The 24,820-nt window shown below is 44.4% G+C and overlaps 1 protein-coding gene and 1 long non-coding RNA gene across 4 annotated transcripts in view; one reads left to right on the forward strand and one right to left on the reverse strand.

Moving 5' to 3' along the window:
* LOC310646434 overlaps nt 1–24,820 on the forward strand; it is a 138,362-nt gene that overhangs the window by 63,984 nt on the left and 49,558 nt on the right. The window lies entirely within an intron of this gene.
* The window catches only part of PDGFA (platelet derived growth factor subunit A), a 46,660-nt gene that overhangs the window by 15,500 nt on the left and 6,340 nt on the right, over nt 1–24,820 (reverse strand). For all 3 annotated transcript variants that reach the window (XM_083372387.1, XM_083372389.1, XM_083372388.1), the window contains exons 3-4: nt 3,126–3,230; nt 962–1,149 (exon numbers count right to left, since the gene is read on the reverse strand). In XM_083372387.1, the coding sequence (XP_083228513.1) occupies nt 962–1,149; nt 3,126–3,230 (293 nt within the window). The remainder of the gene's footprint in view (nt 1–961; nt 1,150–3,125; nt 3,231–24,820) is intronic.

Below are 24,820 nucleotides of genomic sequence, written 5' to 3' on the forward strand. Positions count from 1 at the left end.
TGCAATGCGGTTGACCTCAAGGAAGTAAGCGCCGGCCACTCCAATACACAATAGCTACCTTATCTCGCTCCCAGGTTGTGTGTTTAAGGTGGTTCCTGTTTGGCCTTCTGCTTGTGATCACCCATTGGAAAGGGCTAGCACAGAAAAGGAGGAAGCGCATGGGTTATGAAGCCATGGCACCCAGAAACCAGGGCTGGGAGGGGAATCCCCCCAAAAGATTGCACCCCAGCAGAAGTTGCCTGCAAATTGCCATTTTTTAAAACACATCAGATGGAGCGATTGCATTGGTGGATTGAAAATGTGCAGTTTTGCCGGGGTGCGATGGAACGATAGGTCACTCAGCTGCAGTCAGACAGGAGAGCAACCAGATCTACTTACGAAAGGTCTAAGTCAGCAACTTCATTGTGTTCAACCTATATTACAAGAATCTTCCCTGACTGCTTGCTTTTCCCCGGAAACAACCAGAACAAGGGTTTTTTTTTGGTTGTGGATGGCTCTCCAAGCTTGTTTCAATATCATTTCTGAACATTTCGTTACCAAACTAGGTAACTTCATTAGCAAGATTTACTTCTCCTATTCTTCTTAGCTTATCAATGTCTTGTGTGCCAGTGGGGTCAGTTGGCCGTGCGATTGGTTGTTTGTTTGGAGCTACATTTGAATTCTGAGCAGCTGATTGGTTCTCTTGTTGATTGGCCATTCGAATGTTCAAACCAGATAAGGTTTCCTGGAACCCTGAGGGGACAAGCAGGCTTATGCTTCTTGCAGCTGTGCAAGGATTCAAAGCTAGTTCCCTGCTTGACCCCCTCCTTCCTACCTAGCTGGGAGTTTTCTAACAGCTGCCCAGGTTGAAAATGTGAAGGGTTTGCTATCCTGCATGGGGTTCAAGCTACGTTTCGGAGGAGAACAAGCTCAGACGTGGGATACTCAGCCCCCACCAAGACAACCTTCCGCTTCCCCTCACCTTGACATTTCTGTGGTGTATCCGCGAGGGTTGGCACTTCACACTGCTGGTGTTGCAGCATCCGGTGCATCGCTTCACTTCCACACAGGGAGGCCATATCAGAAAATTTGCCGAAGTTGGATCGATTTGGCTCCGAGGAATCTCATAAATGACCGTCCGCGTCTTGCAGACCGCAGGAATGGCTTCCTCTGTAGAAAAAAAATGGAAATGAGAAACAGGATGGAAGGGTGCAGCTGGGGACTCAAGAATAGAACCAATACAGAACAACCTGGGTTCCGATCCTGCCATCTCTGGGTTCATTTGCCCCCAAACTGGCCAGAGTGCTTGAAGAAAGACAGTGAAAATTCAGAGGAATCCAATAACTATTTGGTACTGAGTGCCCATTTTATCGATTTGTGCCAGGTACAAAGAATCGGGACCCTATATTAAGTTGCAGCTCACAATATTTGTTGCTTCTGCCTATACACAAGAATCTGATCAACTACACTGAATTGGCACCAGATAAAGGTCAACTGAATTCAGGAGGTGGTCGGAATTGGATCGTTTGTGGCAACATAAGGACTGTCGGCTAATGATTCATTTAACTCCACCACCACCCCCAGCTCTGCCTGTTCTTCTCTTACACTTCATTCAGGAAATTTCTGTCTTCTTCCATCCCTCCATAGTTTTAGCCTGCTTCACAAAGAACGGTAAGAACAATATCCCAACTTGTATGAGTAGCAGTGAAAGGTCTGGAAATACATATATTTATAGTAATTTCCCTTCTTATTGCAGCCAACTACTTCTCTGTTACTTTCTGTTACTCCTTTTTTTTCCCCCAACTCTGATGGCCATTTATTCCTTGAGATGGGATCCTCATCATACTTATTCCTGTATATTTTGGCAGTGAATGTATTTGACATATATAGGTGGCTGAACCAGTTCCTAAAATCGTGGAAGATGTTGGGTTTGGGCTGGAAAGAACCAAATTCAATTTTCCACTTGAAGATCAAAGATGCCGTCTCTCTCAGTCCAATGCATCCCATAGGATTGTTTTGAAGGTAAACCTAGAGGACAATCTAATGGGTGTCCTAGGGCTCTACAGAAGAAGGAAGGCATATAAAGGCTACTCTTAATCATCTAACAGAATAACAGAGTTGGAAGGGGCCTTAGGGGTCTTCTAGTCCAACCCCCTGCTCAGGAAGGAAACCTTATACCATTTCAGGCAAATGGCTGTCCAGTCTCTTATTAAAAACTTCCAGTGTTGGAGCATTCACGGCTTCTGGAGGCAGGTTGTTCCACTGGTTAATTGTTCTAACTGTCAGGAAGTTTCTCCTTAGTTCCAGGTTGCTTCTCTGCTTGATGAGCTTCCATCCGTTGCTTCTTGTCCTGCTTTCAGGTGCTTTGGAGAATAGCTTGACCCCCTCTTCTTTGGGGCAGCCCCTGAGATATTGGAAGACTGCTATATCCCTGTTACCCCTCGCCCTTCTTTTCATTAAATTAGATCAATTCTCTTTCTCCTCGTAAGGTCGTAATATTGGATGAGACTCCCTTAACAATTGTCTCGTTTAGCCATGGACATCCTGGTCCAATTGTGGTCAAACGTTGAGGATTGCTCGTCATTATCAGCACCATCTCAACCTTCTGCTTGAGAAGAAGGCAAGCACAGAAGCAAGGCAGAGGCCCAACAGGTAGACTCCCCAAAGGATGAAGAATTATGGAGCACACCCTGTTCTTAGAGGGAGCTGAGATCCCAACACATCTAACCCAGAGAAGCAGGAAAATCTGCCTTTTCCCACCGGAAGGGAAAGTTGAGGCAGGAGTTACACAAAGGGTCAGCAAACAATCCCCCTTGCAAGTTTTTAGAGAACCCCAGTTAGCTGCAAATCAGTGAACTAAAACAACGACCAAGCACCACATTCCCTCACTCAGATTTCACCAGGAGCGTGCAGGAACATGAAAACTGAATATCAGGCATTTTTTCAGCATATTATAACCCTGGAAGATGACCGAGCTATTGGGGGGGGAGGGGAAAAAAACACAACGACATGCAATCTCTTTTCTATTTATTTGCAAAATATTTTCCTCTCTTTTCAGCTTTTATTTTTTTTTTAATTTCAATTCTACACCAGGCACAAAGTCCTTCCAAAGTTTATCATTTAAAAAATAAAATCTCAATTCTTACCAACGCTTCTTTTTCTGCGAATAGACCTAGGGTGGTTTTCTTGCAACAGCTTAGCTGAGTGGATAGGGGGAGAGATCAGATTTGTTTCTACGGCATCGTCATAGCCTAAGAAACGAAGAAAGAAAGAAAAAAAACACGCCACATTTCAGATTAAAGGATTGCTTTCTTTGGTGACTCCAAAAAAAAAAGTGACATTTAACCAACATTCAATTCTTTAGCCAGCTTTTTTTTCCTCCCAGGGAATCAACATTTTGACATCCTGGTTCTTTTCTTCCAGGACCACGAATGGTGACTCAAACCCAGCGTCAGGAATTCTTTTTTTATTATTAATTATTCTGGAAATGGTTGCTTTTCGGATTCGGCCATTCAAAAATCTATTATTATTATTATTATTATTATTATTATTATTATTATTATTATTATTATTATTATTATTATTATTATTATTATTATTATTATTATTATTATCGGTGGCCAGAAGATTTGTTGCGACAGCAGCCACATTTTTCAGGCAAAGCTAAGATAGTTCTCTGTAGACCCTTAGGGATGGCTCTGCTGCATTTAGATACATTCTTGGTGAGCTTCCAAAATGAGGAGATCTTTTAGAGACTCTTCTGAAGAGGATTTTTTTCCCCTTCCAGCAGTCTGTCCAAAAGGAGGAGAAGTCACTGAGAGGTGGAGAGAACTGTAGCCAGAAGAATGGACATCTCCACCGACTTTTAGCATGGGTTCCACCAAGCTCAGCCCTGTCCACCACTGTGTCCCACCCACCATCTCATCTCCCTACTGGGAAGAAAAATTATCAATCCCACATCGTGAATTATCCTTCCGTGTCATACCCAATCCCCACCTTTTTGATTCAGTGTCTCCCCCCCAAAAAATGAAGAAGGCCAGATCTAGGACCTAAGAACTAATACACAATATCAACTGGATGGTGAAAACACTGCCTTCTTACTCAACCACAAATTCCGCCCCTCTTGTTTGCGAGAAGCTCTTTCCAGCCTGCTGTGAATACAAGACTTTCTCTTATATGGCCACCAATTTTGCCCCTCTTCGGACACAAGACCTTCCCTTTTATCAGAAGATAACACCAACCCAGCGACACCAAAGTGATGGAAAAGTTTTGGAGCTGATATAGCTGAGTTCATACAGTTACTCTTCCATTCAACAGGCCACAAACATTCCCCTGATGTTTAAAAAAAAAAGCATTTGGCAGCAAGTTTTGAAGACTATTTAAGAGGTGGGGTCTTGTGCAAACCTGGCTCACAGATTTATCTTCCACACAAGTAAGTATCTGCAAGAGAGAACTTTGAAGCTCTTCTCCCAAGAGAAAAACCAGTCTGAAAATGTTTGGGAGTCAAGTAACAATCAGGCTTGTTTGGACAGGAATGTTCGACAAAAGTATTTGCATTCACCTCCCCGCACAGCCGAATTTGGTGGCACCGCATGAAACCATTTCAGCACGTTCTTGTCTTTTATCAGGGATGTCAGATTTTTGTTATCACTTTTGGCTTTGGTGCAGACTGTATTCAAGGAAGATTAGGATCTTGAACTCTTACTCACTTGCTTGCTTGCTCGCACATACACAAGTGGAGACACAATGGGAAGAAGATATTGGGTTCACTAAAGTGTCAGGATTTCTATCCATACCATGGGGTAGAGGGAATCATCCTCATTTTGAACGAATGCTTATTTTTTATTTTGATTCCTATAACTAGTTGGGGAGAGAGAGAGAGAGAGAGAGAGAGAGAGAGAGAGAGAGAGAGAGAGAGAGAGAGAGAGAGAGAGAGAGAGAGAGAGAGAGAGACACCTAAGGTCCTCCAACCAGCTTTAATGCCCAAGGTGGGACTAGAACTCACCATCTCTTGGTTGTTGGTCCAAAGTCACCCAACTGCCTTTCATGAATAGGTGGAACTAGAACTCACAGTCTCCTGGTAATTGGTTCAAAGTCACCCAGCTGACTTTCATGACTAAAGCAGGACTAGAACTCACCATGTCTTGGTTGTTGGTCCAAAGTCACCCAACTGCCTTTCATGAATAGGTGGAACTAGAACTCACAGTCTCCTGGTATTTGGTTCAAAATCACCCAGCTGGCTTTCATGCCTAAAGCAGGACTAGAATTCACCATCTCCTGGTGATTGGCCCAGGACACAAATGCCAGAGGGACAAAAAATCTATATCAAAATGGTGGCCACCAACAGCCCATCTTTCGCTTACCCTAAACTCTCAATAACTATTTTTAGGCACAAGGGAATCATTTCTGCCAACCCAGCAACCTTATACCGATAACTTTGCTGCAGCTATTGTGGAGAATGGAAGACCAAGATGAAAAGAACCATTATTTGGTCAACTCTTCAAATTTATTGTGGCTTTCAGTGGTAGGCTAGCTTCCAAATTCTTGGTTTAAGTTATCTGCAGCATAACTCTCAAAGTTAGGGTGGAGGGTGGTTGATGCAGAATCCTTTTTTTCCTCACTCTTCACCCATAGGACACCCTTTATTCCCAAGCCTGCCCCCCCTCCAGAATCCTGCCAAATAATCTGACATTCATCTTCACCAAATGCGGGCATGTTACACACACTCACGGGATCACAGAAATACAGCGGCCTTCCCCCGCCTTAGGTGCCTCAGAGGTTGGGGTGCCAACCAAGAATGGTAGTTTCCCAATATATTCGGATACTAGAGCATTGGGAGAAGGCACACCAAAAGATCACTTGAGGAGAAGTGACACGGGTTTAATCGACAGAGAAAAGGGAGGGATGACAGGTAAATAAGCAACAAAAATGTCCTTGGCGAATTATTTCAATGGAACACGTAGTCAGGTTTAGAAGTCAGGTATGGCCTGGTCCAAGTAAAGTCTTGAAAAGAGAATGTCCATGAGCTTAAAGAAGGAAATGCATCCTCAAATAATTTTGGACATCTCATATACTTAGAGGGATGTGACTGCTGCAGAAACCAACGAGTAGTTAACTTTTATTATGTGATAAAAGTTAGCACAGTTTCTGCCTTTTTTTAATGTTCTTTTCAGAAGACTTTATGAGGCAGGTGAGGAGGACTGCACACTCCCATTACCACAACTTCTCCTCCGAATTCCTCAAAAGCAGGTTAAGCCAAACTGGGGGTGGGTGGGTTTTCATTTGCATCGATCCCGTTGTTTGGTGGAACCTCAAGGATTGAACGTCTAGGGTGGCAGAAGAGTCAGGGGGTGGGGTGAAGCCAAGAGTTTCATCCAAGGAGCTAGCCACAAGCTCTTCATAACCTGAAGAAAATCACCAGCTCTTTCGTGGTGTCAGATAGACCACAATTGATATGTACCTCCAGAACACAGATGGCATTGTAAGCCTAGATGAATCTACATCTGAATCTGTCCTGGTGCAAAAACGTGCATGAAGTGCCCTATAAGACCCCACCCCCACTCCCTCATACCAAGATCCTAATCTGGTGTTCCAAGCCAAACTTCTCCAAAGCAATTGCCTTGATCTGCAGGTTCCAGAATTATGAGAGTTGGCTTTGATACATCTGGAAAGCATCCCAGTTGCTTTAAATACTACAACGCGCTTGGGAGAAGTTGAAAGGAGAACAAATGATCAAAATATGGACCTGGAGAGTCCATAGCTCCCTGACAGAGCATCTATTTCAAATTGACCACGTTCAATTCTTGACCATTATTCAGCCTGGAGAAACTCCTACCTAAAATTCAAGAGAACCTGTGTCAGGTAGTGTTGACACTGATGGGCTGAGATAAACCAAGAACGACGTGGCATTTCATGTTTCTTTGAGACTCATCAACGAAAATGAACCAAATCCTCTCTCTGATTGACACTGGATGAACTTGGGACCTTCAAATAAATCTTTAAAATACTCTACAAGTCATTTTATTTCTGTCACAGAGAAGGAAAGTAAGCCAAGCACATACAAAGAATTCCTTTTTGGACATCCTGCTTATGGGCCTCTTCAAATTTGGTGAATATGAATATGATTATGAATAGAATAGAATAGAATAGAATAGAATAGAATAGAATAGAATAGAATAGAATAGAATAGAATAGAATAGAATATAGAATAGAATAGAATAGAATAGAATGTAGAGTAAGAATAGGAATAGAATAGAATAGAATAGAATAGAATAGAATAGAATAGAATAGAATAGAATAGAATGGAATGGGATGGGATGGGATGGGATGGGATGGGATGGGATGGGATGGGATGGGATGGGATGGGATGGGATGGGATGGGATGGGATGGGATGAGATGGTGGCTTGCTAGCTAGCTAGTTGCTGTAGAAGAATAAAATAGAATTACAGAATAACAGAATGGAAGAATCATGGGGCTGGACAGCCCCCTTCTCAGGCAGGAAACGCTATATCATTTCAGACAACGGTTGTCCAATCTCTTCTTTAAAACTTCACAATTTCTGGAGGCAAGTTGTTCCACTGATGAATTGTCCTGTCATTTATTGGCCACTTTCATACTGATCTTTCCAGTCACACACACACACACACACACACACACACACACACACACACACACACACAAAAAGATGGCGTCCTAAGGTTTTCAGTAAAAGAGAAGGTGAACTGGGTGTCGATGAAGCCAAGCTTCTCCATAGATGCTGACCTGTCATTCCAATAGACCCCAGACAAGGTCTGAGAAAAAGCTGGACAACGCCTTGAATACTGCCAAGACAAGCCCTCTGCTGATGCCAAAGCAATAAAACCAACATTACTACAGCATTCACAACAGGTGGCAGATTCTGAAAGCGATAGACAGAAAAGGTGCTCCCTTCCTTTGAGGCAATTGTTATTATTACGAGCAGCCTGTACCACCAAGAGGTTCTACCAAAAATCCAGGCCAAGTTATCCTTTTTCTTAAAATATGGACCCCATTGGTTTAATTCTTAAGTCTCTACAGGAAAAAAAAATGCCCTTTACCTTTGATCTAGCTTGCAAACCTGGGTCTTCATTAGATCTTCTCTGAGTTAAACATCCTAGCTTTGTCTGGCTTTCCAGGACCATCTCCAGTCAGCCAATTGCGATTTATCCCCAATAAAGTTCACCATTTAAATGCTCTATGCTTTTGTTTTGTTTTGGTTTTTTTCTTTCTTCTTCTTCTTCAATCTCTCATCCCGAATTGGATCATGAAACCAAAATGGTAAGAGAACAAGTCACGTACACAGTCTTGGGAGAAACGTACAACGATCGGTGGAAGAAATAAATAAGAGAGCCATCTTTCAAAGCCAGCAAAATCTCCCCTCAAAAATGTGGAGAGCCACAGCCCGAGGGCCTAGACTTATGATATTTAATTACCGCCATTTAATACATACTATCTTCTTGAAAGACTTAGAAAAATACACACGATGATTGCACCTTTCTGTCAGCGCTGTGACAATGCAGCCTCTATTCATAATTTTTTTTTCCTTTCTGGTTTTTTTTTATTTAATTTTTTTTCAAAAGCCGGGAACAAAACGAGAACACGCCACAACCTGCTGGATTGGCTTTCACTGTCTCTCGGCTGCAGAACAAACTCTTTGCAGAGAATGGAAAGCTTTCAAATAAAGGTACCTTGAAACAACCACACGGATCAAAGAAGCACGAGAAAAAAAGAGACAGAAAACCTGGCATTCACATCGCATATCAGTCGCATCATATCAGAGAATGACCACAAAGCCTTTGGGCTTCAGAGGATTCCAAAGATGGACAAGGATGACAAGGATCTTTCCCTTTATCGTTGTCGTTTTTTGTGAACTGCGGCCCGATTGAAGGTTGTCCTTGGCTTACAACCATTCATTTAGCAAGCGTTCAAAGTTAGGCTCTGAAAACAAGTGAGCTACAACTGGTCCTCATATTTACAGCCATTGTAGTATCCTCAGGGTCACGTGATTGATTACTGGGGCTTTGGCATGTATTTACAAGACTGGCAGACTCCTGAGAATATCATAACCCAAGAAAACCGACAAATGAATCAATCAAGAACAAATCAATTCAAAATCTTCATTCCAAGTACGATTGACCAGGTTCTGATTATTGTATTCTCAACATGTTACATGACGTGGAGGAGGGGGAGGGGGAGAGAGAAGGAAGGAGGGAGGAAAGAAGGGAGGGAGGGAGGGAGGAGAAGGAGGGAAGGAAAGAAGGGAGGAAGGGAGAGAGGAAGGAAGGAAGGAAGGAAGGAAGGAAGGAAGGGAGGAAGGGAGGGAGGGAGGGAGGGAGGGGATAATTAGCAAAAAGGTGGATGAATTCAATTACCATGATGATGGGGGCACCATTGGAAGCAAATCATCTCAGGGAAGGTTGATCGATGTGGATCAAGCCTGGCTCGCTGGCATATAATCAATCAAAAGAACATTAGGCAAAGAACCGAACAGAAAAGCAGTCACGAAGACTTTGTGGAATTAAACCACGAGGTAAGAGAAGGAAAGAGCAAAAACCCATCTGAATCAACACGATCCCCCACGTCACCCTAATTTTCTATCCTTCCAAATCATTCTTGAATCCCAGGATTTTCTTAATTTTCTGAATTCTTTTTTTTAAAAATCACCCTCTCTCTTTTTGAGATCTTTTTAACTTCATCAGCCATACTTCGCCCCCCACACCCTGTACACTTCTTCTACTTGATCCGGTCCTTGACCCAAGGGTCAGCACGGGAATATTCCTAGCAATATTACAGATGACCAGAAGCCTCTTTTCTTTTCTTTTCTTTTTTAACGTCACTTGAACTCTAAAACAGATCTTAACGATTCTCCAAGGCAAATTGGTTACGGTGAATGCTTGCAAGGCCGCGGGATCGTTCTCCGATGCCCAGGAGGCTGATGGGTGCAATACTCTCATTAACACAATACCACGAATAGTCAGATTCAGCCTCAAAAAGCATGGAAAAGAAAGGAGAGCGTGATGCAGCAAAGAGATTGGGAAGATGGCCAGGCACCGTCAAACAAGGCAGAATTACAAATGCACCTTTGCCTTGAAGGTTGGAGAACTTCAAAGAACTTCCTCCTATTTTTCCCCCAACAGCCACCCAGTGTGGTGACTGAGAGAGCCAACACGACTGGCCCAGAGTCACCCAGATGACCTTCATGCCTAAGGCAAGACTAGAATTCACAGTCTCCTGGTGATTGGTCAAGGTCAACCAGCCAGCTTTCATGCTTAAGGTACGACTAGAACTTAAGCAGGAGACCCTATACCATTTCGGACAAATGATTGTCCAGTCTCTACTTAAAAACCTCCAGTGATGGAGAACCCACAACATCTGGAGGTGAGCCGTTCCAGAGATTAATATTTATAACTGTTAGGAAATTCCTCCTTAGTTCTAGGCTGCTTCTCTCCTTGGTTAGTTTCCATCCGTTGCTTCTTGTCCTGCCTTTGGGCGCTTTGGAGAATAGCTTGACTCCCTCTTCTTTGGGGCAGCCCCTGAGATATTGGAAGACCGCTATCATGTCACCCTTGGTCCTTCTCTTCGTTAAACTAGACACACTCAGTTCTTGCAACTGTTCTTCATCTGTTTTAGCCTGTTTTTCTTTTTCTCATCGTGAACTATCACCAAAGATTCTTGGCCTGTTCATCATTTCCCACCAAGCTGGACTAAATCTGGATCTGTTCCTTCTAGAACTCCAGAAGAGATCACGAGTCCATTTAATGAATGGCCACCACTCTGGGTCAGAAGGAAAAGTCACCTTTTACACACGTCTTATCTCGCTCATTGCAGTAATTCTCCCAGTTCAGAATTTTATAGTATCGGTCGTGAACTTGGGACTTTCAAGAGGGCACCGGGCCAAAAGTGGACGCCGGCTTCAAGCCTTCACAAAGCAGATCAAAACAACCTCCATCCAGAAGTCACCCTGGGACCACACCTATCAAGTAGTATGAACTTTGGAATATTTGCCAAGAGGTGCTATGGCAACAATTAAAACCTTCACCGTAAGGCGTCCGCTTAAAGAATGAATGAATACAGCTACAGGTAGTATTGACTTACAACATTCACTTAGTGACCCTTAGACGTTACAACAGCACTGAAAAAAGTGACTTAGGACCATTTTTCACACAACCGTTGCCGCAGCCCTACAGTCACGTGATCAACATTCGGACGCTTGGCAACTGACTCACAGTTTCCAAGCTTCTGGAGATATATGCAGAGTGCAACCGTAGCACATTGATTTGTGCTTTAGATTGTAAGCCGCCCTGAGTCTTCGGAGAAGGGCAGGATATAAATGGAATTAAAATTAAAAAAAAATTTTTTAAAATAACTAATTGGACCCAGATCAAGACCTTAACTTAGTTTGCCCATTCCTGCCTTCCATTGAAGACCTATATACTGCACACACCAGGAAGAGGGCTGTGAAAATATCTACAGACCTCTGTCATCCTGGACATAAACTGTTCAACTTCCTTCTCTCAAGACGATGCTACAGGGTATTGCATGCCCAAATAACTAGACACAAAGACAGTTTTCTCCCCCCCCCCCCCGTGCCATCACTCAGTTAAACAACTATTTCCCCAAACACTGCAGGGGTCTTCAAACTTGGCCCTTTTATGACTTGTGGAGTTCCGTTCCCAAAATTCCTCAGCCATACAACAACTTAGTGAAATATTTGAACTGAGGTTAGCTATAACATTAAGGGACGCGGTGGCTCAGTGGGTTAGGACGCTGAGCTTGTTGATCAGAAGGTCGGCAGTTTGGCGGGTCGAATCCCGAGTGCCGCGTAGCAGAGTGAGCGCCTGTGACTCGTCCCAGCTTCTGCCAACCTAGCAGTTCGAAAGCACGTAAAAATGCAAGTAGAAAAATAGGGACCACTCCGGTGGGAAGGTAACAGCGTTCCGTGCGCCTTTGGCAACTAGTCATGCCGGCCACATGACCACGGAGACGTCCTCGGACAAGCGCTGGCTCTTCGGCTTTGAAACAGAGATGAGCACTGGCCCCTAGAGTCGGAAACGACTAGCACGCACGTGCGGGGGAACCTTTACCTTTATAGCTATAACATTGTGCAATATATGGTAGAACTTTGTCCTCTGGGATCTTGGATCACTCTTCCTTTGCACCAGCATGATCCAGCTTAAAAATAAAAGGCACTTTGATGACCACTTCTCAATTATGGCTGTGGGTCAGCCAGCCTTTAATTTTGAGCATATGAGTGAGTCTACAGCTCAGCTTGAACTCACGGCGTTTTCTTTTTGAAGTCAGTTGAGTATAGAGTAAACCCAAACCAAATCAACCAGTGTTTCTCAACCTTGGCAACTTGAAGATGTGCAGACTTCAGCTCCCAGAATTCCTCAGCCAAGCAGTGGAGAAACCCTGAAATAAACTACAGTGCAGAAACCTGGCTTAAGATTTGGGGCCAGGAACAGGCTAAACTTCTGCAGAAAATGTCATGAGGAGAAGAAATACTCCAGTAATTGTAAGTGTTGTGGCCTTGACCTATGGCTGTTTTGCTATGGTGATATTTGAAGACGTCTGGCATATACAATGAAGTCAGACCAAATTCCACTCTTATGACAATCGTTCTTTGATTATAGTTTTAGGCTTCTAAAAAGGCCTGGCTAAAATTGTGGATGTGTGGATATGATTAGTCTCCCAAAGACTTTACATGCTCGTGGATTACGACCATTCAAATATAAATGATCTTTCTGAAGCCAAGTCTGTAAAACTAAAGGACATGTCAGGCTATCCCACTTTGGGATCGTCTGTGCACTTCGAGAATTCAACATGAAAAACTATGTTCCGTTTGGTTTTTTTTCAGCCCTTCCAGCTATCTAAATTCATTTGGATGCTCCTAGCAGGACACCAAGAGCCATAAAAATCCGCTGTTGTTTAGGACAAGCTGAAGCAGCTGCTAAAATAAATGAGTTCCAACTGTCTAATGTTATGATACTCATTGTCATGATTCCCATCATTTAGGGAATGAGGTTTGCAAAGAGGAGGAAAAAGAGAACTGTGGGGTCCTTGATGCTCTCTGAGCTTGGCGGTTTCCTTGCAGACATTTCATGACCCAACTAGGGAACATCATCAGTGCTAGAAGGAAGTACCGTAGTTTTGCAAGGAGGAGGAGGAGCAGGAGGAAGAGTACTGTGGGGACCTTGGTGCTCTCTGAGCTTGGTAGTTTTCTTGCAGACGTTTCATGACCCAACTGGGGAACATCATCAGCACTCCTGGGTGTTCTTGTTTATATTTATTTATTTATTTATTTTAATTCCATTTATACCCCGCCCTTCTCCGAAGACTCAGGGCGGCTTACAAGCTTAGCAGTAGCCTTCATTCTATGTATAGGCCTGCTTGTTAGGGCTTTCACACACACCCCATAGGTTAAGTCTTCTGTAGTTTGTTTATTTATTTATTTATTTATTTATTTATTTATTTGATTTATATACCGCCCTTCTCCCGAAGGACTCAGGGCGGTGTACAGGGCAAAAAAAAATAAGAATATAGAATATAAGATTTAAAATTAAATGATTGTGCCCGATGCATTAAATTAGTTAAAAACGGTGTTAAAACCCCAAACCCATCAGACCAGGCCGGCTTGTTCGAATAGATAAGTTTTTAGATCACACCGGAAGGAGCGAAGGTCGGGGGGCCGGTAAGCAGTTCCAAAGGACTGGTGCGCCCACTGAGAACGCCCTCCCCCTGGGGGCCACCAGTCGACATTCTCTGACCGGTGGTACCCTGAGGAGGCCCTCTCTGTGGGAGCGCACTGGACGGAGGGAAGTTGACGCTGGCAGCAGGCGCTCCCGTAGGTAATCCGGACCCATGCCATGTAGGGCTTTATAGGTCATCACCAGCACCTTGAATCTCACCCGGAAGGCAACTGGAAGCCAGTGCAGCTCACGGAGCAGAGGTGTAACATGGGAGTATCGGGAGACCCCCAACAGAACTCGCGCGGCTGCACTCTGTACCAGCTGAAGCTGCTGAGTGGTCCTCAAGGGCAGCCCCATGTAGGGAGCATTGCAGTAGTCTAAACGAGAGGTCACTAGTTACCTAGTTAGGGGTCATGAAACGTCTGCAAGAAAACCTCCAAGCTCAGAGAGCACCGAGGACCCCACAGTTCAACCTTGAGCTTCTATCGGCAGCATCTCACTAGCTAAGCAACGCTGGTTTTACCATTCATGCGTGCATGCATGTAGTTTCGAATTTTTGCACCTGCAGCTTGGATCAACCAGCCGGCGGGAGGAATTCAGACTGCTACCAAATTGCGACTCCATTTATTTTATTTTATTTTATTTATTTAAAAAATGCATTTTGGGCTGTAGAGGCCTGAGATGGAGGCCGCCACTCAAAGGGCCTTCTTTCCCGACCGTCTGTGGCTGCTTTTATCAGCCGCCGCCACCAAAATATAGCGAGAGAAAGGAACTCCGCTGTCCTATTTTTATCCTACGGGGATATTTATTTAGATCAGAATCCGCCAGATTGACTCATCCCGTAAAAAAGACAGATAATCCTGAAGAAATGCCTTCCTCAATGAACAGTCCTAGAAAAAAGCGTTAAGAATCGAAACCGTCTGTCTACGAATCTCCCAGGAACGGAGCTAATGAGAGTATCTCTTAAATCTTTTATACACCACGGCAGGATCAATGTTTTCAACAAAGCACTGAATGTCTCCGCCAATTTGTTCCACGGTGTCCTTGCACGGGGCTGAAATGATCTGTGGGGTTTTCCCTTTTCTTATTATCTTGCAGTGCAGCAGCGGAATACATTAAATACCTAAAAGATAAAGACTCAGAAAAATGGTCTTCTGCTGGAGAGGCTGATGGTTTTTTACAAAGTGCTCTGTCATGCAGAAGGGCGGGGGGGGACGGGGACGTCGTCCCGCAGCATTTGGCAAAGCGAAACCCAGAGCAAACTTTGTTTAATAAATAATCAATATTTAGAAGAGAAGAGAATATTTGTAGCTCAGGCTTGAATTGGGAGGGGTCCACAGTGCTCTCTGGGCTGGGTTGTTTTCTTGCAGATGTTTCATGACCCAAATGGGTAACATTATCAGTGCTAGAAGGAAGCGGGATTTATGGATAGAGATGATGGAGGAGGAGGAGGAGGAGGAAGAGGAGGAGGAGGAGGAGGAGGAGGAGGAGGAGGAGGAGGAGGAGACCTAGGGGGTCCTTGATGGTCTCTGAACCTGGTTGTTTTCTTGCAGACATTTCATGACCCAACTGGGTAACATCATCAGCGCTAGAAGGAAGTGGGGTTTATGGATGGAGGAAGATGAGGAAGGGGAGGTTGCAGTGTCCCGGGGTCACGCGATCCTCTTTTGCGACCTTCTGACCAGCAACGTCAACGGAGAAACCAGATTCACTTCACTACTGCATTACGAACTTAGCCACTGCAGCGATACACTTAACGACACAGCAAGAAAGATCCTAAATTGGGGCGAAACACACTTCACTGCCTTGCTTAGCCACATAAACTTTGGGCTCAGTTCTGGTCATAAGTCGAGGACCACCTGTACCCTAAAATTCAAAGTATACAATCCAATGGGACAATGTACTTCACGGGGCACTCAGTCCGGAAGTGCAAATTAAATGATTGTTTATCACAAATTCAGGCCTCTCTAAAGTCCCATTGCATCGGAGTGGCTACCAAGGTCTGTACGGAGCTCAGCGCTTTCTGCTTAAAGCAAAAAAATTGTATGGCGTTCTGGCGAAGCTTAAAACTAGATAAACGCTGTTTTTTTATATGTAAATTAAAAAAATTCGGAAAAAGCCCTCGTTTGCTTGCTTGCTTTTCAAGAGGCGTTACACGATATTGTGAGTCCCCCATGCGTTTTCCTTCAGCTTCTTCTCCCCAGCGCTGGACAAACACAGCTTTAAGATATACACAAACACACACACACACACAATGAAACAGCCACACAATTCCCACAGCTGTAGATGACCCATCTTTCAGCTGTTCAATAGACTTTTGTTTGCCCAGTACACAAGACGCTGCGCCAAGTTTCTCCTTTTCTTTGTCCCTTCTGGCTAACAAGAAAGGGCCAAGCTTTTCCCATCTTCAGCATGGAAGAAGCTGGTTGCACCACCACACTTGTTCTCCAGAAGATCGTTTACCTGTTTGCCAGGCGCTCGTATGGTAATAGTGGTCGATTTTGTGCATTTTTAAAAAAAAAACACTTGGCTACAAAGTCTGTAGCTCTCCATGGGAGCAGCAATTGACTTCACAGCATCATTAAGCATAATGTTGTTCAATGATGTTCATCATGTTGATTCAGTCCTAGAGGAGACCAACCCTGACTGCTCTTTAGAAGGCCAGATCCTGAAGCTGAAACTCAAATGCTTTGGCCACCTAATGAGAAGGAAGGACTCACTGGAGAAGAGCCTCATGCTGGGAAAGATTGAGGGCAAGAGAAGAAGGGGACGACAGAGAAGGTGGTGGCTGGATGGAGTCACTGAAGCAGTAGGCGTCAGCCTAAATGGACTCCAGAAGACGGTAAAGGACAGGAAGGCCTGGAGAAACGTTGTCCATGGGGTCACGATGGGTCGGACACGACTTCGCAACTAACAACAACAACCAATGTTGATTCAGGGCTTGTTCCAGAGTTCTGTATCCCACCTAACCTGTTTTTGGATCTCAGCTCTGATACGCACACCAATGGCCGTCAGCCACTGATCCATTACTTTGACATCTATTTTATTCATATTCTTTGAATTTCCAGGCCCTTCCCTGCATGGTAGAATTCGCAAGGTCAAGGAGTAGCCTAGATTTCGTGCTCTCTGTATGAAATTACCATTTTGTTTATTTAGGCATGTTAATGAAATTTCCATGGGCTTCAATTCCTACCGAGTGAGAGCAGCTTAGAAAACATTTTTTAAAAAAGGGTATTTAATTTTCTCTCCTGCTTCATAAAATAACAACTTCTGGAGAACTTGGGGGTAGGGTAACGCGCAAGATTTTCAGCAGCTCAGTCGGAGCGTCCATCCATCCATCCATCCATCCATCCATCCATCCATCCATCCATCCATCCATATCTCCTTACATCATACACAGGAAGAAAAAGACTCATCCACAGGTCCACAGAGAAGAGAAAGAAGCAAATTACAGCTGGCTGATATGTAAATTCTCTAGAACAGTGGGCTCTCAACCTTGGCCACAATAAGATTTGTGGACTTCAAATCCTAGAATTCCCCAGCCAACAGATGAAACCCACATGCTGACTGGGGAATTCTGGCAGGTGAAGTCCACCCATTTCAAGGTTGCCAAGGTTGAGGAACTCTGCTCTAGAAGCATCAGTTACCTAACCTTGGTTGAACTCTTTCTCCCAGAGGTCATGATCTCAAATCCGCTGTATATTCTGTGGTAAGAGTGTGGTGTTATCATTATTGATGCTCTACTGCCTAGTATAAACTGTTAGATATGTCTTCTCCCCGCCCAACCCCTGACCACGCCCTCCACAAGTTGTCTTCTGGAGATGGTGGTCATTGATCAACTTTGCCACAGGGACTCTGTTTTCCTTAAAAAAAACTGCTTTCTTTCTTAGATTATATATAATTTCTTTCTTAAAGCATGAGCTCACGGGTGGGTGGCATCTACCCTCCTGTTTGATATCCTAATGACTCATGGATCTTGTAGCTGCTGCACATTCATGGTTGAGTTTGAGGTCACAGTTGTTGAACTCAACAGATGTTTCCCTACAGATCCTTCTTTGATGGTAGTTGGTCCTTAAGATCCCTTTGAAGGATGCCCTTCAAACTGTCACGCTCACCCTCGTTTGGCTTGCAAAGTCCAGATTTCATTGCAGACTCAGAAAAACTGAAATCGAGCAAAATTTGGGAAGCAAAAGCTGGAGAAATTTTGCAATACAAGGGAGAGATTTAATTCACTCGTGTTGAGGATTGAACTTTCTCGGAACTATCAACAAGGTACAACCTTACAGGAATCATTTCCAGAATAATGTTAGGAAGCCTGATATCAGTATAATAAGCTATCAGGTTAAGAAACTCAATTGACTTTTTCTATCTTCTAGGAAGTCAGTCTAACCTAAAAGAGAACCCCATCCAACTTTCCCATGGATCCTTCAACAAGATTCTGACAAACACAATCTGCTCATTTCAGGATTGGCTTGAAAGAGTAATGCATAGACTCATATCCTTCTTTCCCCCCCCCCCCCAATTCTGGGTCCAAACCTCTGCAAGACTCATGAACTCCCCAAGAATGAAAACAAGGAGAATAACCAAGAGGAAGCCTATTTGTGTTTCATTCATGGAGTCTGGGCTTAAATAATAGGAACTGCAAATACGAAATTGTCAGCCTTACTGAGTAGACCAGACAGGAAATAAAAGTAGATAAATTAATTCTACTTGATAGCAAAGCTACTTGGAACGACTCTTGGAGGCCTAGCTCACCATCTCTTTTATAGTCTGAGAAACTAGGAAAGGTGTTCACTGAGCTTCTTGCTCAGCCTATATCCAGGCGATGCTGTCTTTTATCTCAGAGGTCCTCAGCCTTTTGAGGACCAGGGACCACTTCCATGGAGAGAGGTTTTTCCACAGACAGGAGGGGGCCTGGTTTTGTGTGCTGCCTGCATCCTGCAAACGGGGCTTTGCTTGTTTGCACGTGTTGTGATTCAGGGTCAGCCTGTGGGTTCGGCAGTTGGGTCGGACGACTCAGAGGAGGAGGAGGGGGGTGTTGAAGACCTTGCTGAGGGGGTTGTAGATCTTGCTGATGAGAGCCCTCAGCCAGGCCCCTCCCACTTGGTCACCACGGAGACCCAGCTGTGTGAGCCTGACAGCATGGATGAAGATGACCCACAGCTGGCCCTGTTCAAGGATGCCCGACGCAGGAGGCAGTCAATTAGGAGTAAACAGAGGAAGGCAATGGGGCTTCTCAGAAGGAGGCAGAGAGAAGCCACGTCCTGAACTCTATATAAGGGGAATGTGTGGGGAAGGCTGGTTTGCTGAAGGCAACCGCTTGGATAGTTCGTGTTTCTTAAAGCTGCTGTTTCTTGGTTTGTCTTGTTCCGTTTGTTTTTGTTGCAATAAATTTGGCAGGCGTAATTCCAGCCTCTTGCCTTCTTGAAAAAGGGGTTGTCCCTGCCTTTTCTGCAGGGCCGGTAGCAGGCTGGTACAGAACAGCACGGACCGATTTTTAGCATGCCACGGCCTGGTGGTTGAGGACCCCTGTTTTATCTGACCATTCTCCTGGCAAACTATGGGTAAAATGAAGCAATGGTCAGCATCCTTTTCATTTCTGAAGGAAAGGACAAGATGCTTAAAAGGATACTATCAAGCATGGAAAAGCAATCCCAACTCAAGAATAGATGCGATAATTGTTGTTTTAAAGTACAGTAGGAAACCACTGTGAACAGCAAGCAGAGTTGTTAAGGATGCATTTACAACTTCCGCCCTGGCCCATAGCCGAAAGGATGAAATTCTGGACAGTTGACAAATATAAACCAAACACAAGTGAAGATCTGACTTCTCGTTTGCTGAAGGATCACGGGGGAAATTTCTCCTTTTTTGCCTGGATTTTCCTGTTTGTTAAAAAATTGTAGACTAGGACCTTGGGTTCCAGGTCTACTTGAGGGTGAGCTGGGGGTAATTAAATGGTCCAGAGCTGTGAAATAGTTTGATCTTTCAACAATCTCCTTGGTGTCTCTTTTATGGATAGAACCACTCCATCAGCTGCTGCTGGGTTCATACAATCTCAAATATCTGGGTTGAAGAACCACAATTCCTACATTCAACTCACATATCCTGCTCAAGTCAAGCATACAACATCTTAAAAGGATGGACCGGGTTCACACAGGATGGGAAGACAGCGGCCGATTCCCACAAAGTGATGTCCTCAAAGACACAACAGTGGCTTTAGCTGGGTTTAACGTGATGCCAATCTAATCTGACTGCCCCAATGAGCTTCAACAAAGAAGACATGAAGCCTTCTGGCTTGGTTATCAGGATGTCCATGGCAGGAGGGGAACAGAGGCTAGTCAATAGCAAAATACCGGAAAGAGAAGATGGAAGTAGAGCAGCTTCCACAGAATGGTAGTCTTCCCAAACTTTGTATATGCCATTGAATCTTAGCTACAAAGAGCATTGTGAGTATCTATTGTTGGCCATGACCATCAAGCTCTTTCTAACAACAGCCAATTGATTGCCACCCATACAATGAGGCTTTCAAGGGAGAGAAAAAAACACCGACCAAGACAGAGGAGGCAATTTAGTGCTGCAGACGAAGGATAAGCAGATGCTGACAGTATCAACAGGTTGGAAGTTTGGTATGATGCAAAGGTTAGGGGCATAACACTGGGCCCTGGGAAACCTCCCCCCCCATGAGCACAGTCTACTAGATGACTTGAGTTGGTCATCACTTCTCAACCAAACCTTCATCAAAGGACTCTTGTTGGATAAATTAGAGAGAAAACCTCCTGCCCCTCAGTGCTATCTTGAGCATCTGGAGGACAGGTGGAAGGAAAACAGAAGATCTTCATGTAAGAATGTAGCGACTAACAGAAGTGGAAGACCCCGAGAAAGATCCACATCAATTGAAAGTCCAAAGCTGGCGCTTCAGAGGAGAAATGTGGGTAGATCAACAGCTGAAAAGATTTTGGAGGAAGATCTGAAAATGGTGTTGAGGCTCCCCACCACCCTAACCCCTCAACAGCAGCCTAGATCCACAGCAAAATAAATAAGTAAATAAGATGATTGCTGGACAAGTGATTGTTAAGTCAAGAGCTACCTGTACTGTACTTTGTTCAATGGAGTTTCTGGCCTAGACTGTTGCAGAAAACCCGGCCAATAAATTACAAGCACGTGCCTATCAGTAGGCATCCAACTTTCTGACATCCAACATTCAAACTCTGCCAGACGGTATAATGTATCCATTGCCAAGGACAGTCTTAGCCATCTATTTAGCTCCATTTCAAAAAAAAAAAGAGCAAGCCATGAAGAGCTAGTCCATACAGATGAGGTCATCACTCACTGCCTCTCAAGGGTGAGAGAGGCGAAGAATTTGACGTGGCTGATGAAATGCTGCAGTCAGGAAAAAAAAACAACACTCAACCCTAGCCAACATCAACTCCAACATGCACAGAGATCCTTTTTTAGTGACGATGAGTGATGCGTTGGGCCAGAAAGTATCAACTCTGTTGTTGTTGGGTCTCCTGAGTGAGTCTGGTCAACCACCCAGACGGCCAAGATGGTTAGGATCGAGTGTCAGCCAAACTTCTGCAGGGGTTAGTCTTCACAGAAGAAGGTTTGAAGCAGAGTGATCTTCTTCCCCCTAGCCACATCGGCTCCAGATCACATTAAAGTCTGCAGGAGGTATTCCCAACTTGGTCAGGTTTATAGTCCATGAATCACGGATTCTCTAAATCTTCCATTGTGTCACCTGTCAAGGGTACACTGGTGTTCCCTCTCCTAAGCTTTCAATGAACAAATGGATAATATTGTGGAGCCTTTGGTGCTCTCTGAGCCTGGTTGTTCCCTTGCAGACATTTCATTCCCCAACTAGGTAGCATCATCAGTGCTAGAAGGGTGGGGGCATTGCTCTCTGCTTATATAATGTAGCTTGCCCCACAGGCAAGTCTTGTGGAATTAGTCCAATTATCTAGTTGGGTCATGAAACATCTGCAGGCAAACAACCAAGCTCAGAGAACACTAAGGACTCCACAGTTCAACTTTGAGCTACATGGATACCCTTCTACTGACAGTTTTGTTCTTGCTGAATGTCCATACCAATTGCTTCCAAACAACGTATTGCAGAAAACCATGTGGAAAACCAGAGATCTTGATTTGATGGAGCTCTGCTTCAAGGACTGGAATGAACTCAGAATGACCGTGTTGGAAGGGACCTTGGAGGTGTTCTAGGCCAACCTCCTGCTCAAACAGAAGACCCTATACCAGGGGTAGGCAACCTTGGCTCTTTTATGACTCGTGGACTTCAACTCCCAGAATTCCTGAGCCAGCCATGCTGAGGAGAAATGGAGAGGTTTCCATGCAGAGCCATGCTGGCTCAGGAATTCTGGGAGTTGAAGGCCATGAGTCATAAAAGAGCCAAGGTTGCCTATCCTTGCCCTATACCATCCCAGTAAAATGGCTCTCCAGTCAATTCTTGAAAACCTCCAGTGATGGAGCACCCACAACTTCTGAAGGCAACTCATTCCACTCATTGCTCTAATGGGTGCGTACTGGAAGGGCAAGTGATGTCCCCTGCGTGACATCATCTTACAAATGTGCTTGCATCCGACACTGGGAGACACGATGCCCTCAACAAACACATCCTCATGGCCAGTCCTCATGGCCATAGACCTATGGCACACCCAAGCATCCCTCTGATGCACTATCCAAAGGATGGCAACATCGGAGCATAATCCAATAAGCACAACATCATTCCAACTTTAGCCAACATCGTTGGCCAATTCTTTGAAAGCATAAGGGGGCGAGATGCTTCCAGCTCATGTCTAGTCTCTAGTCTAGGGGATAGTCAGATCACAGCCAGTTCTTCCATGCAACATGAGGTCTTTACTACATGAGGACAATAGGCTTGGAGGCCACACTGTACATCAATAAGAGCACTCTCCACCAGCATCTTCCTGAGGTCCTTCATTGTTGACTCAACCTATCCAACAGCAGGGTTGGTCCAGTCCTTTTCAGGCCAGAAATACTACCTGTTGAAGACCTAAACTAAACCTGTCGTTCTCCCTGTAGATAAACCATCCTCTGTTGATACTCATCTGGACTGAATATCTCAAAGTCTTCCTTTGGAGGAGGAGGAGGAGGAGGAGGAGGAGGAGGAGGAGGAGGAGGAGAAGAAGAAGAAGAAGAAGAAGAAGAAGAAGAAGAAGAAGAAGAAGAAGAAGAAGAAGAAGAAGAAGAAGAAGAAGAAGAAGAAGAAGAAGAAATTGAATTAATGATTGGCCAATCCTGACTCCACACCTCATTGCAAAGCCCGTGGCTAAGAAGGACGAATGTTCGACCGGCAATTTGAAGAGAAGGTCGGTATATTGTGCTGGTCAAAAATTCACCCCGGAGAATGAGCCTCCAGCAAGAATTGTGCTCTGTCCGTTGCACTCTGTCCATTCTGCAAAACGTTAGGAGGAATTCAAAAGCCAAATTGTCTGGAAGGCAACCTGGTGACGAAGCCCTGGAAGGCCCCTAGTGACGAGCACAGAGTCCACCTTGAAAAGACTGCCCAAGCCATGCATGCGCGGCTGGCTGTGAGCTGCGTGGAAAAAGCAAGCAAGCAAAATCAACCTAACACCCCACACGCTCCCATTCTGAAGGCAGAGCAAACACGCTACCCCTCGTACAAAGTCTTCTTTGAGTTAGTCAAGGGTCTGGTCATGCCTTTTTCTTGGCAGAAAGGAAAAACAAAACAGCAATTTGCCACTGATTTCTCGAGAGGTTAAAACCTGGGACGTCTTTACAGGGGTCTCCTGTCCCAAGATTTAGCCCAGCTCTGACCTTGATTCAAGAGGTCCGATTCAAGGTCTTCAAGATGAAGGGTGTAACTGTCTTTAGGACAGAGGCCTTGCTGGGCCTGTGAATGACCAGCCAAGGCCGCCAGCCTGCCAAGGGGACAGGCCCCGAACCAACAAATGCAACACATTTTCCTTTCGATGAATGAAACGGGCCTGCCTAGATCCGTAACAATTGTTCCCTTCAGCCGGGACAGGAGGAGGAGAGGAGAAAAAAAAACACGACAACCCGAATGACAATTTTTTTCCGCAAGTTTTTGCAGGCCACAAGTGAGATTTTTTTTCAGGGTTGAGTTTCCCCCCCCCCCCACACACACACACGCACTCCCCGTGCACGCTGCTGCCCTCACTCTTGCTATATATAAAGCAAAAGAAGATGGTCAGAGAAAGCATTTGCCTGCTTGCCCGTACCACCTTGTGCAATTCCACGGAAATGAAAAGGAAAAAAGGGAAGAAAAAAAAGAAAGAAATAGGCACACAACAAAATCTCCTGATGGGTTCAGCCTTTAGGCAGGCCGAATGAAAGTCTCTTCCCACCCCCTACCCCCCAAAAAAAGCAGAGCCTGATGAAATCAAGAGTTTAAACTTTCAAAGGCTCCTTGTCATTCTTCTTTTTCAATAATAATAATAATAATAATAATAATAATAATAATAAGAAGAAGAAGAAGAAGAAGAAGAAGAAGAAGAAGAAGAAGAAGAAGAAGAAGAAGAAGAAGAAGAAGAAGAAGAAGAAGAGGAAGAAGCGTAACAACTGTGCCGTCTTTGTTTCGATGAAATGGCTCTGCTTTTAAGCAGCGCAAGCAACAACTTGCCAGATTCTTGGCCCAGGATAGGAGATGGGTAGAAACTTCCCTTCGTTTTGTTTTTGGTTTTTTTGTAAGAAAAAAGAAAAAAAACAGAAGGGGGGGAGAGAAAAGAAATGGAAAGAAACCTCCGTTATTTCTTTCCTGCTTACACACACACACACACACACACACACAAATCAAAATAAATAAAAGATAATCAAACAAAGCCATCTTCCCCGATGCTGCAGATCCTGGCTTTGGAGTCGATTCTGGCGAAGTCTGCAGAGATCAAATTTAATAACAGGATGGTTCTGTGGCACGACCGGTAAATGTTAGCAAATTGCCCGTTTGCCCTTTGAAGCGTTCAGTCGGTCTAACGATTCAGAACACAACCTTGGGCTATTAAAAAGCAATAGCAAAGATGGGCTGATTGCTTTGAGCTGGAGGAGGTTTTCTGATCCAAGGGGAAAGAAAGAAAGCTTATTTTTCCCTTTTGCTTTGCAACAAACAAAAACAAAAACA

This window comes from Vipera ursinii (genome assembly GCF_947247035.1).
Source record: "Vipera ursinii genome assembly, chromosome: 13".
Classification (NCBI taxonomy): domain Eukaryota; kingdom Metazoa; phylum Chordata; class Lepidosauria; order Squamata; family Viperidae; genus Vipera; species Vipera ursinii.